This window comes from Haemaphysalis longicornis, unplaced genomic scaffold (assembly GCF_048455015.1).
Source record: "Haemaphysalis longicornis isolate Haplotype H1 unplaced genomic scaffold, Haemaphysalis longicornis Haplotype H1 scaffold_7, whole genome shotgun sequence".
In the NCBI taxonomy this organism is placed as follows: domain Eukaryota; kingdom Metazoa; phylum Arthropoda; class Arachnida; order Ixodida; family Ixodidae; genus Haemaphysalis; species Haemaphysalis longicornis.
The window spans coordinates 4,591,950-4,607,913 of NW_027526422.1; the positions used below are offsets into that span (position 1 = coordinate 4,591,950).

The 15,964-nt window shown below is 48.5% G+C and overlaps 2 protein-coding genes across 2 annotated transcripts in view; both read left to right on the forward strand.

Annotated features, from left to right (window-relative positions):
* The window catches only part of Dd (CTD nuclear envelope phosphatase 1-like protein dullard), a 35,374-nt gene extending 31,780 nt beyond the window's left edge, over positions 1–3,594 (forward strand). Inside the window, exon 7 of the mRNA XM_077675760.1 lies at positions 1,503–3,594. Coding sequence (XP_077531886.1) covers positions 1,503–1,648 — 146 coding nt within the window. The 3' untranslated portion in view covers positions 1,649–3,594. The remainder of the gene's footprint in view (positions 1–1,502) is intronic.
* A 274-nt stretch (positions 3,595–3,868) lies between these two features.
* Dp1 (satellite-binding protein 1 Dp1) overlaps positions 3,869–15,964 on the forward strand; it is a 34,075-nt gene continuing 21,979 nt past the window's right edge. The window contains exons 1-3 of the mRNA XM_077675759.1: positions 3,869–4,023; positions 4,157–4,231; positions 14,193–14,671. Of these exons, the coding sequence (XP_077531885.1) occupies positions 14,234–14,671 (438 nt within the window). The 5' untranslated portion in view covers positions 3,869–4,023; positions 4,157–4,231; positions 14,193–14,233. The remainder of the gene's footprint in view (positions 4,024–4,156; positions 4,232–14,192; positions 14,672–15,964) is intronic.

The window sequence follows — 15,964 nt, forward strand, 5'->3', positions numbered from 1 at the left end:
ACTTGAAGAATGCCAAGACCAGGAAAGAGCAAAAAATTTCCTGAGCAAGTTGCTAAGTTATCTAATGGCCATAATGGCTGAGGTACTTTGTGACCCCTATTCTAGGTAATTGGCTCCGTTTTGAAAGCATTTAATATTCAGTAAAAAAGTGTTGCCGGGTCCCTTTAAGGTCACCACTACCAACTGTGCTGCATTTCTTGCAAGTTCTTCTAGAGGAATATTAGTGGCCTGCTTCAGCCGTAGATAAAGGGACCAGATGTCCCGGTTTTGCGGCTGCGGTCCCGCTGTCCCGGCAGCCTGCTTGTGGGACGGTGTTTTGTCTCGCCTTCAACTGAAAGCATTAAGATGGCTACCAAGCCATGTGTCACAAATGAAAAGCTGGAAGGATAGAAGAGGCAAAAGAAACCATTTGAGGAACTTTAAAAAAACAGCGCAGACGATAGGACTAAGCAAGAAACGCACAGCACAGTGCCTATGTTGTGGGTTTCTTCTTTAGTCCCAATGTCTGAGCCGTTTTCTCGAAGTTACCGCATACCAACAAGCCATTCAGCACACTGTTTTGCATTCGAGAAACGGTACGTAGTAGAAGTGCTTCAGCACTTCGAGCCCTGCGACAATATCAACACAATCGCCAAGTACGCTATGGGCTTGCGAGGCGCAAATGCACAGTGGGAACGGTGTTTTCCTTGACGAATCAGATGTGGACTGCAGAAAAGACGCACTTTTATTTCACCACACTCAAAGCAACAAAGGTGAATCTGCATATGGCGTGCGGTCGGTACTACAGACACATCAGCAAAAATTAAGAATTGAGGGCAGTTAATTAAAAAAAGTATCAGTCACTGTCCAGGAAAAAAACCCTCGAGGACCAGGAACGTTGCAGGGTGAAGGTGTATAGTAATGCAAAGTGCAATGTGTAATTTAAGCTATGTGCCACGTTCTTCCTCTCTTCCTCCCCCCCCCCCCCCCCCCCCCTTCCTCCCACCACCACCACCACCGTCCCGCTTTGGGGTCCGAAAAATATGGTCACTTTAGCCATAGGTTGTAATTTGACGCCAGAAAATAGCTTCGAGAGAGTGCTGCCTGTTTTACCCTTGTATTGTGGAAACTTGCTGGTAGTTCTCCTCTTGTGCGCATCCTGGGTAAAGGTGTCTGTTTTCTTTTAAATAGTAAAGTCTGCCTAACCCTAAGTAAAGATTTGTCGCCATGATGACCCACTTGTCACCAACTGGCGGAGCACCTCACCCACGTCAACAGTGGTGCGATGGACGGGCTAATAGGAGACTCTCTCCTTGCTACTCGCATTGCTTCTTGCGCCAGTGGTGGCCAAGTAGGCTGGGGAGTTCCTCGCACCCAATGTGAGGAGGAGTCGCGGCGCGAGCAGAGGAGCAGCAACTACGTGTCCGCCCCTTATTGGTGCGTTCGTGCGTGTGTCAATGCATCGCCCGCTGAATGGCCCCTTGTTCTTGTTCTGCCCCCCTTCCCTCGCCCCGTGCTCGCAGACAATGCCATCCCCATCAAGTCATGGTTCTCGGACCCACGTGACATGGCGCTGCTCAACCTGCTGCCAGTGCTAGATGCGTTGCGCTTCACCAGTGACGTGCGCTCGGTGCTCAGCCGCAACCTCCACCTGCACAACATGTGGTAGCGCTTCCTGCCCCCTCATCACCATCAGCCCGACCTGGTGGCAGACTGCCTGTGCTCTGACGTTGGCGGCGACCGTGTTTGGCTGCCTCCTCTGAAAGACGCTGCTGGCGTCGGGGACAGCTGGCCGGACCTGCCCCCTCGCAACGACCAGCTGCCTCTTCTCCCTGTTAGCCTCCTCCCCACTTCTCTTCCATGAAGCCATCAGTGGACCTTTGAAAGACTGCCTCGCCCATAACCACACTGGACCGTAGCATTCTTTGAAGTTTGTGGGATGTAGGGAAGGCGGGGAATGATGCAGCTGAGCACTTTATTGTCGACTGGCGTGACAGGATTGATTTTCCTAAAATTGCCAAGCTCCCAAGGCGGTCGTGCCATTGGGCGATTCCCGTGTTGCCAACACCGTGATGTACGCGGCAGCGTGCGTGACTGCCAGGTGCAGAGGCTCGTCGTGCGCTGCTGGCTTCAGTGCTCCACTCGCAGCACAAATGTTGTTTTCTTGAGCCGCAGCTCTTCTGCTTCTGCCTCTTCTCAAGACAGAAAGGGAGTAAAATGTGTGCTTGTGCTATTGGCGTCATCAATACATCACTTGTTCACTCGTGACCAAACTTGAGATTCTGGCTAGCTGGTATTCACGGCTCCTTTTAGCATGACGCTGGGTCAGTGCACAAGCCCGGGTAAGGCGACCTGTTTGACTCGACAACTTAGCCACGTGCTGCTTGGCTGTGTTTCTCATGAGCTTGCTATTCATTGATGAAAAGCAGGCCATTGAGTACTGCATCCGCTTTTCTCTTGCAGCCCCCAGAATTCTTAGGAAGCTGCTGTGGTACAAATATGTTGTCAGTTATCATTCACACTTTCTTGCTGCTATTGCTAGGAGTTTTCTTTTTTGTTAAAACTTAATTGTCAATGAAGGGTATTATATATTTTTTCAGCCATTGTGCCTTTCTGCTTTTGTTTGATGTCTTGTTTGTGAGCTATGGTAATTTACTTTTATGCAAACCACTGAAAGTGTGGTGTGCAAAATTTATGGAAGGGGTGGCCCTCAAGGAATAGTTTGTTACTAGTTTCAATGCAGAGAAATGCTGAAACCTTTTTTCCCTTTTCTTTCTGTGTGGTGTGCACTTCAAAAGAACAACCAGCTTTGTCAGCGTTGGCATTCGATATGCCTCTGAATGAGAGAATCAAGCTATGATAGCAGAATGGTTTTCACCATGTGAATATAAAGTGGCAGGTGCACTAGTACTACAAAAGGTAGACCAACATTTTTTGCAGTCCATGGTTGGTGGGCAGTGCACGGGAGATTACCCTAGATGTGGCCCCTACTCCCTTTTCAGCTCAGATTCCTCACTGCAGTGATTGCGTATCGTCGTGTCGTGCAAGTTTCTGATTGCTTCTTTATCTTTTCCCACAAAGCAGTACTCTGCTTTTCTCTTGTTTTTATTTTTTGTGTGCGAGTGGCTAGCTTTGTGTTTCACCGAGCAGAGGTTTGCTTTTTTTTTTTTTTTTTCTACTTGGTGTCGTCGTCCCATGAGCTAAGTCACGCTTAAGTTATTCTTAATGTGTCGGCTGAAGAAACGACCGCCTGTGTTTTTTGGTCTGGTGCTTTAGACACGGCCTCTTCACTTGTTGAGTTTTGCTTTGTTTTACGTGTTTCATCCATGTATGCAGCTGTGATTGACACCTCGAAAGCATGTTACTTGTACGATTTTATTTGGTGTGCCCGGCTTCACAATTGCGACCGGAGGTTGACGGCCGTTTACATGACCGACTGTATATTTTGTACATAATGTACACACACGTTAGATATATTCTGAAGAGTTGCGTACAGCTCAAGCTTTTTTTGTACAAACGTCCTGTGATTGTACAAAAGAACGAATGAGAGAGGGAGAGCGAAAAAAAAGAAATGTGTGAATAAATTGAGCAAAGCTTTGATTGTTTCAAACGGCATTTGCACGAGTTCGTCTGCTGCGCACGAACCCGCTGTAAACAGTTGGCACTGAACAGTGCTGCCACCACAAAAAGTGAGCAGCTGTTGAGACAACGGTGGCACCAAGGACGAGGATGCGAATATTGCGCTGTTTTTAGTGTTCGAGGGGCATTTTTTTCTCCTTTTTCGCCGACCCGTGGTGAAAGGAAAACATGGAAAGCACCACGTTGAACCGAACGCTCGTCTATCGCATGGAGGGGGTCTATCGGGCGTCGGTCTCCATTTGATAAAAACCTGTGCCTGGCGGGCCTGATTGGTCAGCCGCCGCCACATGGAAGCGCTGGCGACCAATCGGAGCGGCCGCTTCCTGGTGCTCACGCTCGCGTAGCTCGAGAGGCGAGCTCAGCCGACGAAGTCTGCACCTCGTAGATTTTGTCTTCTCGGCCCGGGTACGTATTTTTTTCTCTCCTCTGACGATCTGTTTGCGAGTTTCCGCGCTTGGAATAGTTGCGTAAAGGCCGTTCCTTTCCCGTCTGCTGGTGGTGCTCCGCTTTATTCCGTCGCCCGCTGTTTATTTCGCAGCCAATTGGAGGAGACAGGCTGGAGCGGCTACCGTAACAGTTTCTTCACAGGACGGCCTTTCACGGATACAGTACGGTAAGGACGCGTTTTTGCTCCGTTTATGCGCTTAATGACCCACTAGTGACGTTTGGGTGAGCTGATGAGTAGCGGCCTTTATCGGTGGAAGCCCCCTCGCGTGGTGTCATGTTGTCGTTTTCCCGGAGGCCTCGGAGTCGATGACACGTCGACGGATATTGGGGAATAGGCTTAGAACCGTTGCATCGCAGCAGCCTTATTGCGTAGAAACGCTTTTGCTTCGAGAGCCTGCTCGTGCGAAGGAGAACGAAGCCTCCCGAGAATGATTGTTCGATCTCGGGGGCAGCAATACTGCGGCCACGTTGGCACCAGTCGCTCGCCGCTGTCGCCCTGGCTCGGAGGCATGTTGCGAATCCGGTCAACATTAATCTGCTGCTGTCCTCAGGGCGATCTTTCCATCGCGCTCTAGGTGGCTTCTTTTTCTTCCTCCTGGGCAAGCTAGGGCATTTTCGGGGCAAGCGCGTGCGGTTTGGAATATGCAAGCTTGCATCGCGATCTCGCGTGGCACGTAGCATCGCGGTGGCAGTCGAGGCCGGTTGACCGAGCGTGCGGTGCGAGAGGAAAGCGTGGCTCGCGGCGCCTGCGGGCCCGCTCGCTGTTCAGATTCATCTTCCTGGCATCGTTTTCGGGATCGGCGGCCAAATTGTGCGATAGCGGCTCCGTTGCCCACGCTCATGCACGTACGCAATTTTGGTTTCGCCTCCCTAGGGCGGTCTAAACTACGATTGTTTAGGCGAGGCGCCCGTTCCGATTATAACACGCTTTGGAAGGGCGACATCAGGGGCTGCGAACTATCCGCACCAAAGTTCACTCGATTGCTTGCTTCTGCCGTTTTATTGCACTGGCAGGTTTCTGCAAAAGCACGCCAGTAGTGACGGGCGTACGTTGCCACCGCATGCTGTACAGGCGCCGTTGCTAAATCGATGCCCAGTCTTGCCACAGCTTTGATACTAAAACACTGCATTGCAGAGCGGTATTGAAGGAAAAACTACTTGAACATAGCTGTGTATGCGTTGCGTGTTTGACGTCGTTTAATGGTTTAGGTAAGATGGGCCATCAGTTTCAACCCTTTCTATGTATGTGAAGCGCGTTTTCGCCGAAAGCAGGTTCTCCAGACTGCTACTAACGCATGTAAAGTTGATTCGTTTGTTTGAGCATTTGCATTGTGCTGCCTGTTTGCAATGGCCCCATTGTGGTGTCCAGTGATGGACGAGTGGTGTGGGAAGAAGCCAGGCATTTCAAAGAGTGACGTCTTTCTGCCCTGTCCACTGGGCGATTGCTAGGAACGGGGTCTATTTACGCCATTCGGGCATTGCCAGGCCAAAAAGAGACGTGAGCACGTCTTGTTGAGTGGTGCATGTGAAAGCATTAAGCATTCCTTTGAGTTTTGTGCAGTACAGTCTTCGTCTATGGAGCCATAATACTGTCATCGCTTGATGGCTAGAGGCTTAGCCTTTGCAGGGGTGTCTGTGCAGAGCTGCCTGGGCTTGCTTGCTGGTGGCTCTTGAGAGCAGAATGCAGAGCATGCTGCCAATGCACGTGGCCAGGCATTGCGTGGTCCTTCGAATCGGCTGTTGGCGTTGCATTTACGTGGGGATGTGCTATGCCTCGGAGCTTAGGGCTGGTCGAGGGGTTGGCATGTTGACATCCCAACCAAGGTGAAGGAGCCCTACAATTACTGTATGTGCCTATTCGCCCCGAGCCCGAACACAGTCGGCCCCTGGCGGCGGCGGGACCAACCGCTCCTAGTGTGGATGGCACTCTCGCGTCGTCTGCTTTTTCACATTGCGTGCGGCGCAAGACGCGTGCTGCACACGACAAAACAACCAATATGTGTGCTCGTCTGGCAGTAAGCAATGGCATAGTTACCTCAGCTTGCACATTTCCTCTAGAAACGCAATAATCAACGGCCGTTGAGGGTTAATGCGCTGGTTTCATTCCACGAAACATCTTCGCCGTGGTCACCGCTTGAGTGTGAACATTGCTTCCACACATTGCACTTTTCGTATTGTTGAGTGCAGTCGTCTGCCGTTTCGGGAACGTCGAAGGGTTCTTTTTGAAGGTGGCGTGGTGATTATTTAAAGGATAAAAGTTTAGCACGCGAAACGGGTAAGAAGCGACAAGACCTGTGCATATGCGTGCAAATTCCACACCCTTGTAAAATTGCGCTGTGTCCTTATAGAAAGAAGAAACAAACAAAAACATTTACACTGCACATGACCCGTGCGCTATCGCCCATACGTTACCGGACACGTATTTTACATCCGCAAGCGCCTGTGTGGTCGTGTCCTTCCCGTACCTTTTCTAAAATAAATACCATTTTTGGACAGCCGTTGTTTATACTAAGGAGGAGGAATAAACATTTATTCAACTGTATCGAGTTGCTAATTTTACGTATTATTTAAAATACGTTTCTATGGATGCGCAAAAGTATTTAGGGGGGATTTTTCGGTAAAATTAAGCAGTTGTGAGTTTGCATCTGTCATATGTGGCATTCCACGTGTCATTTTCATATATATCATTTTCAAATCCGACATGAATCACCTTGTCCAGAAGCTCACTCAGCATAACCAAATGCCTAATATGGTCACGTCTTAACCTCTTAAGGTGGACCTAAGTTTAAAGAAAGAGGAGAAAACGCGTAATATAATGCACGTTGTTGCCCACATATGTGAGGGGTGTGTGCCATCACTCGCAGTTTTTTAAATTTTTTCCCACGATGCTTGCTTTCTATACAGTTTTGAAAAAGGCGAGCCACAATTCCTGGACAATCTCGGACCAAAGGGGGGTTTGGCCCATAGTTTGGCTTTTCGCGTTACATGCGTTCTCTTCTCGCTGCTCTTGCAACGTTGGCAGGACCCCCCCCCCACTTCCCGAAAAAAAAAAAAAAGGTTTTGCACAGAATTTTATTTTTTAACCAATCTTCAAGAAGTAAATGCCAAGACAAAGGCGATATTCAGTTTACAAAACAGTAGTTACCGGGAACCCGTTGCGCTGATTCGCAACGAGAAATAAAAAGGAAATGTTTTACTACATCTGCAACAGCGCAACTTCATTTATTGCCATCTTTAGGGTTCGTAAGCGACCTTATGCGCAAGAATGCAAACACATCTCGCTGTTGCAGGCACCTTTTAAAAGGAACGCAAATGGTCAACAGGGCAGCCGTAACAGAAAATTTGTGCTCACTGTGAGGTCCCAGAAACTTAAAAAACTGTAAACCTGCTTGTCACTTTGCGAAAACCTAGCTAAACATGATATGTTGCTGGTACTGCGTGCGTTGACAATTCAATTCGCAAGTTCACTTGCGACGAAAGCCGTAAATAAGTGATCCGAAACCGTTATTCATCAAACCTTCCTTCAGAGTCGCTAAAATTTCATTTAAAAGACCCGTTAGAGCGGTTACATTTATATCTCTGCACTGATCAAAATTCAGTAATCTTATGTTGCCTTTTGAACACACAAAAAATATCGTAAGCTCTTATAAAGAATTTCGGGGCAGTTAAGTAATGTCACCATTTCAGGCCATCCCACAAATGCAAGAATGCGTCATGCTACCAGTGAAAGCGATTGAGACTGCCGTTGTAAACTGAATTTCAGAGATCGGGGCTACCTGATTTGTTTCTATTTATGCTTTTATTGAAGGATCAAAGCCATAGTCTGGAAAGATCGGGCTTGCTACGAGCCACAGCGTACAAGTTCATTGTCACAATTACGGCCATTCTGAGATTCCCGATGAGTCGTCGCTTTTTTTGGCGTAGTAATGAAAACTGACTGCCGCTTCCGTGCTATACATTGAACGTTGAGGAACCAAACTACAGCATACCACTCTTGTTTGCACCTTTCGTGCGCACATACGGCGAGAAAAAGGCACGAAGCACGCCCACAGTGTGCATTCTTACGGGCCGCTCAGCGGAGCATCCACACTAGCAGCGCGACGCTGTCGCCACCTACATGTCGAGCTCGCGGCGAATAGGGTGTGTGCACCAGCTACTCAACCACACTATGATGCTACCTGCACGGCAGCATCGGCTCCATGTGTATGGTTGGACACGTGTGAAAAGCAGAGATTATGCTAACTTGGTGTCATCCCCATGCGCCGATTTCCTTATGAGGTGCTTCAAACAACCGTGGCTCGAGTGAGGAAAATTTCTCCACCCATGGTGGTGGGGTGCGAGACGAGGTGCTGGTTTTACTGTGCCACCCAGGCCGGCAATGCGCTTCTTGAGACGGCAAGCTACTCTGGCAACAGTATTCTGATGCGTCAGATGCACGACTGTCTTTCACCTGATCTCCCAATGCAATGAAGCTGAGCGATTATGCAAATGGTCAGGGTGGAAATGATCGCAGGGTGTGTATGAGGCAAAATTAGGTGTGACGACAATGACACAGGTTCTACCTGGGGCGACAAGGATCCCACTGATGGAGGGGAAATTTTAGGCAGAACAAGATCATGGAACACACTTCGACTACTTCAGAAACAGTGCAGAGGCAAGTTAAACAAAAGTGCTGTAGTTTGGCACTCCATACGTCTTCATCCCTGCGCTGCTTCTGAAGTAGTCAAATTGTGTACCCAACAAGCCCAACGTCAAGCTTTACGTTATCTTGGAACACGCTTGGTCATTAGAGAACAGTCGAAGGCAACGGAAGAGCTTGATGCCCACAGTTACCTGACAAGCGGCATTGCGTGTACACACGTTCACCTCAAAACGCTCGAAGTAGCCCTGGCTGAGGTGGGGTGCCCAGTTTGGTTCGTCTCGTCCATTAGCACACTGACTAGCTGAATTACTGAACATTTCAAGCATGTGTCGAGGTGTGAAGTGAAAGCTTTGAGGCTGCACCGTCCCCACTGGAAATGCAACGGGCGCGACAGATTCGGTTCTGATGAGCCCCATCTTCGATAACTTCTTTGCTAATTTGTCTTCAAGCACTGCTCTTGTCTTCGCTTCAAAACAGGAAAACAAAAAAATACCACCCAACTACACTGTGCTTGCTTTTGTTGTCCAGTGTGCTTCTGGCCTACAGTTGCAGGAAGCGTGAACAGCGCATTCCAGAATTTTGAAGCGAAAACAATGCTTGCTACTTCTTACTACGAAGCATTTGCAAACTAATGAATCTCACTGGAAAAAGACCCTTCTTGTAACACCACGCCGCAAACCACATTTTGCATTTGAGAATGCACTGCCCGCCCGGCAGAATGCAGCTGTACAAATGGCGTCAGTGCTGCCACTCTGGAAGCGCCGCCCTTCAGTTGAGAGAGAGCCCAGTGCACACACAGTATAGTTTTAACGTGTGGCTACCACCATGCCTAGATAGGTCAAACTTGTGCGTTGAGTTTCATGTACTGGTTGTTGTTTTTTAAAGGGACACAAGCATGTCGGCCTAAAGTAATATATTAGTGTCGTGAATACAAATACACCTCTCGCAGTTTCTCATGGACACGGAAAATGCTAAAGGCATGAAAACAGGATTGATGACCCGCACTAGAATTTGTGGCAAAATGGGATTGGAGGAGCTTGCCTAAGCATTTTTTTGAACAAACACAGCGGCAGCAGGGACATGTAAATGTAAAATAAAAGCTTGCGAGAACTATTTCTACTCGTGCGCTTCTTGAAATGCGTAGGGCCAACATTAGAGGTGCTTCTCTGCCCCCTATAAACGGAGTTAGCATTCCAATACAGCCAACGTTCCAACACACAGCCAAGCCAGTATGTAAACTGTATAGAAACTGCTGTGTAAGAAATTCCTCTTTCTTGTGGACAGGATGACCGCTTTCGTGAACATTGGGCCAACGTGAGAAATAGCGTAATGGGTGGCTGGCCAACTATCAGAGCACATGCGAGGAAATGCGTTTTTTGGTGTCATAATCGGCAAAACCAGACAGGCTAATTCACGAGATAGTTGGAGCCGGTGAACACATCCTCTGTGTTCTTACCGGAAAGAGGACATTTGCTAGTGCGCACATGCGTAGTATATCAAAATGGAGAGTCTCTCATTTCCGTCCTTGTCTTCTACTGCTTTTAGTCCTGTTCATGCATCGCCAAGGGGCCCAACCTCTACCCTTTGCCGCAGTTACAACTACATCCTGGCACATAAGCCCGTAGCAAACAAGTTCTTCCTGAAAAAAAGGTAGTGTCTGTTATCCCGGCAACCGTGAGAATTACTGTCAGAAATTTCTCACGGCAGTCGCCTCTTTACTGGCTAAGCATGCTACACGGAGATCCTATGGGATAAATATTCCCTAAGAAACGATGCTTGCAGCTGCCACGTAGCGCTGTGAAATAGTGGTTCGTTTTAAACGAGAAGGCTCAATTTCGAGTCCGACATTGCGATGATTTTTTTTTTCTTTTAGAATTTTTCGGGCATCATGATTTTGTTAATGCTTTTTTCTTTACTCTGGTTTTTACTATATCAAGAGATCGACGTAGAAGACTTCTAGAATGGATTGAATTGCATTTGAAGGTTGTGTTCTGTGTTGTTGGAATGGGTTAGGTTAGGTTTGTTGCAGTTGGGCTGGATTTGAGTATTTTATGATGCACTTGGTTCGGTTACGCTAAGTTCAGTGAGGTTATGTTATGTTAGGTCACGTTGGGATGTAATATTGTTTCAGCAAATTTTAGGCCAACCAGCTTTTATAGAAACTGCCGTGAGAATTTCCCGGTGGTAATTCTCACAGCTGCCGTGAGATTACATGAAAAAAAAAAAGGCACAACTGCAATTTTATATGCTCGAAATTCAAAACTTGGGTATTATGCAATCAATTGCAAAAACATTGCATTTAACTGCTGTAGTTGTGCAGATGGTGCACGGTATTTTGTCTTTCTGCCTTTATAAATTAAATACTGCTTTAGGGCCTGGGTAAATGGTGAAAGGTTATGTTTATTTGAGCTGGTCTATGGAATACAGGCCTGAACCATAGTTTGACAAACTCATTTCAGTGTCCTTGTAAGGGGTTGTTTGCTTTATTTCAACTGCTTGAACAACCTTTTAAGAACCTAAATGTGAACTATTTTCGCAATTTATTGCTTGTAAATTTTGTCAGATACCTTTGATATGCCTGTTTGTGGGCACATCTCAAGTCACCGTGTGATACTGCCAGTAAGCAGTGCAGCTGGCACTGCTGTCAAGTTGAGACTATTCAAGCGTTTTAGCCCGCTTCATGCTTATGTACTGAAGCTGTGAAATGCATGTGTTAAAATCATGCATCCTTCATTGATTTCCACAGAGAATTTTATCCTTGTGACCGGTAGTTTCTAGCAACCCTTGCAGAAAAACCCACTTACTGGCTGTTTGCATGCAGTTTTCTTGTTGAAGCTTGCATTTTTTTTGCCAATCCTTTTTGAAGTCTTACCTTTGTCGTATCAGGCAGCACAAACGAGGTAAAAAAAAAAACGCGTGTGGCTGCTGTGCTGTGGCTGGTACGTGTGGCCGCTAGGCTGGCAAGCACGACAGTTGGACAGCTTAGCCACTCAACTGAAGTTGGGAAGAGTGTTTGTGAACGAAAAAATACTGCATAAAAGGCTATGCCGTTTTTTTCAGTCCAGAGCTGTGGTCTAGTTTATAGTTTTTAATATCTCCAGAGCTGTAACCACAAGTTTATATGCGTGAAATGGCACAAAAACGCAGGATTGCACGAATCCGTATTGTACGAATTCATTGTTGAATGCTTCCACAGTAAGCTGTAGGGAAGCGTGTCCAACTGGCTTGGCAATGTTTACAGCATTATTTATTTCAGGAATGTTGATTAATCAAACTGATTGAAGGTTGAAACTTCATGGTGTGCGACATCGCTGTTTCCTTCTAGTTTATTGCTTGACGAGCAGAGGTGAATGTGTTCATGTAGTGAAATCCTGTTCTAAGCAAACAGCCATTTATTTTGTCGGGTCAGGGAGTTGCATTAAAGGATATGTGGCATAGACATTGGCAAGATTGAGCAAGAATGTCTGCTAGCAGAATAACAGTGTAGATGGGGGAAAAAAAGAAAAAAAGCGCAAGAAGCCGAGTTTATATTAAACATAGCTGCTCCCGTCTGCACAGAATCGCCTGTGTACCGAAGAGTTGACTGTGAGTCGGCCATGTGGGTAATTCCTAGTGACGGTCAGGCATCGCCCGTTTTGTTGCGTGTGAATTTTGCAGTGTCGCCGACGTAGCTACATCTGGCCCTTTGCAAGTGCGTCCATGGTGACCGATGTGTTGCGCTTACAGGGGGAAGCTATGGTGGGCAACTTTTCCTGTTCGTCACAACTTGAGGAGGGATGCTCCAGAGACACCTGTAACTGCAGCTGGCCTATTTGCCAAGCTCGTGTTTCGAAATGGCTAGGCATAGTTTGCATGTCGAGGGTCCACAGTTCTGAACACCCACACAACAGAATGTCGACCCCGTCAAGTATGAGCTAGCTCTGTTGCAGTAGCGTTTAAGATGAATGCGAAGAAATAGAAGGCAATAGCAAATGCACAGGAAGGCCCACCTTTGGCCTTGGTGACAAATTGGAGATGGGGACAGGTATGAAATTCATTGGTGCTGTGAGAAAAAAAATTTGTTGTGGAATTAGTATGGGCTGGGGGTTCATTCAACTAGCACTTTCAGATAATCAAGGGCGGGCTACCTCTGTCGCCGGAAAGAAAGATGCGCAATTGCACACTGGCAGTGATGACATGCAGGCAGAAACTTGACGCCTGGCCAACCACTGGAAAGGAAACTTGGGCCATCCCTGTGCGCTGTGAAATGGACCACAGTAGTAGTTGAGCGTCCTGGGTTAGGGGACAAGCTCACGTAGAAGACAAAGCTCCAAGTAGAGCTGGGCAGGTAAAGCGGAGCACTGGCGTTACGTGGACTAAGGGGCTACCGCATGATGCCCGCACAGATCTTCCCCAGCTCCCCGAAGCGCCGCAAGCTCGTCTCCTGGGAACGGTGCTCAATGCTCGGCACCTGGAGGGTTGGGAGAAGGCTGTTAGAATTGATTTGGACATTGTGCAATAGGGGTTTTAAGTGGCTGAGGTGTCTTGCGGTGGGTAAAGAGGCTGGTGATGATAGTGATGTGCTATGACTAGGTATTAGTGTATAGAAATGATACAGAATGTCTGCTTACCATAAAAAGGCACGAATTAACCTTTTCTGTGGACTAGCAAAAATGCCTATGTGTTCGAGATTTTGGCGCATGTTAAAGATCCCCAGGTGGTCAAAATTAATCCGGAGCCCTCCACTACGGCGCGCCTCATTGCCTGCGTTGCTTCGGCACGTTAAACCCCACAATCAATCTATCAATTTTTGTAGGCTGCAGGCCTCTCCGAGCCAAAATACAAGGACACTCACTTGTACAAGGTCTTCCACTTCTAGTGTGTAGATTCTACAGAGATGAATGGTTGTAGCTGAGTAAAAGGTGCTCATAAAATGTGAAGATGCATGATGTATGTAAGAGGTGTGGCATAAGAAATATACTTTTACTAGTGACTAAGTAAGGAATTAAACTGAGTGTCCCTGTTAAACCATCCCAAATTGAAACAGTAATCTGTTTGCAGTTCGCCACCGAAGTTGGAAACTGAAGCAGTTAGCAACAGAATGTAAGTGGGAAAGTGTAAGACATGGGAGTCGGCTTAAAACAGAATGGCAGTTATCTTCATTTTATCAGTTGTGTGCCTACCAAGATGGCATCAAAAGTAACCTTTTCTATTGGCTTCCAGTCCTTGCGACGAAAGCCAATGAGAACAGGCATTCAGGAAAGGGGCGACGGTGGAGTAAAATTTTAAATAGGGCCTTGGCTCGCCCTGGGCACTTTGCGACGCCCTCTTCAACATCAAAGAGAAATAAACGAGGCCTAGTTGTTTTTAAAAGAGAACCCGAGAGAGGCATGAAACATGGTCTTTCCTCCTGAACCACAGTTGCCTTTGGTGCAAGCCCAGCACCACTAGCCCCGGCAGGGTTGGTGAAACATGCCTTGCCCTCTCCTCTTCCCCTGACGTGCAGCTGTACTGTCAGACTCTGGACAAGTCCCCACCAGCCACAGGATGAACGCGGACTTGCAGCAGCAGCAGCAGCAGCCCTCCCCCGGCGGGGGTGCCGGGGAGGGGAGTGGGGGGGCTGCCTTCAGCTACGACGAGGTGTTCCCCGCCCTGCCGGAGAAGGAGGCGCCCCTGGAGGCCAGCGGCAACGGCGCGGGCGGCGGGGCCATGGGCCAGTGGAACCACAGGATGCACGTCAAGTCTTCCGTCATCACCCAGATCTTCCACGTGCCGAGCGAGGAGCGCCGTTTCCGGGAGACGAGCTCGCAGCGCTTCGGGGAGCTGGGGGAGCAGGCCAAGATCTGTGCGGACATCATGCGGGACACCCAGACCACCATCGAAGTGAGCTCGTCGCGCGACCACTCGCTCACCGTGCTGGTGACGGGGCGCGAGCGCAACGTGGCCCTCGCACGCGCCCAGGTGATGCGCGCCCTGCAGACACAGGTGGGTGGCGGGGGAGCATGCGGTGCTCTGAAAGTGTACTGACACCAAAACACCCCTCTGGCTAAGCCCCTGGTGGGAATGCATCACCATAGTGAGCATTTTCTACTAGGCTCCCAATTTCTACATTCATTATTAATTCGGAGAAACTTGCACTTATTACTTGGCAGTGCCACACTCACCAGTCGTATTACTCTTGCATAAACTCATGTTCACATCGCTGTGCCAGGCTGGGTACTGAGGTGCAGTTTTGTTCCCTTTTGCAAGTTGAGGGCTGCATTGTTATCGCCATTGAGCAGTGGCACCTGGCGGGGCAATGGCTTGCAGTGCTGTGACGTTGGGAGCTGGTTCACTTGCAGAAAGCACCTATGACGATTGACCCTTGAGAAGGACATTTTTGTGCATGGAAGGGACACTGAAGTGAATTTGTCAAGCTCCCAGTTTTGCTTGCACTGCGTAGACTGGCTCAAATTACCACACTTTTTATCGTTTATCCAGTTGATAAGTCAGTAATTATTCTATAAAGCGGGAAAGAAGAAGAAACACCCGCATTTCCCCGAAGGGGAGCATGGGGAAGTGCGAATGCACGGGTGATGCTATGAGGGGGAGTTATGTTGAACTGTGTTGGCATTCGCCCGTTAGTTGCATTTAACACCCCCGCGTGATCAAGTGGGGATTCACACACCCCGTTAGTCGTTCTCTGGAAATCTTGGTGAATTAAAGTGTATGTTCTAGGAGATCACACACACACGCAAGTAAAGTGAAACGACAGTATTCTTTATTCAGCACTTGTTGGTGTTGTCGTTGTAGTTGACGGTCATTATGACCGCCTTGTGGTCACTGAAATGTACGGTCAAGAGTTGTTGCAAGACCGCGCGTATCAGACAGTTCCTCGCAAAGGCCAGGTCGATGTAGCTGCCGTTGATGGTGGTGGGAGCCTCTAGCGGTAGGCACGTCATGGAGTGGTTGGCGAGCATGTATTCCAGCAACCACTCACCGCCCTTTCGCACGTCCACGTTAAAGTCCCCAACAACCACGACCGGGTCCGAGGGCTTTACGCGCCTGGCCACACTCTCCATCGCCGCGTCCACGTATTCGACGACGTTGTTGCGCGAGATGTTTAGCGCGAGGTAGAGGGTGACGACCACGATTCCGTCGCCCGAGTACGCGTCGGTGTAGACGGCACTGTACGGCGACTCGTCCCTGACCGGCGAGGTGGACACGGCGTGCGACACGAGGTTCGCGTAGACGTGACCGACGAGGTAGACGCCGCAGTACTCGCCCGGTGTTTGAAGT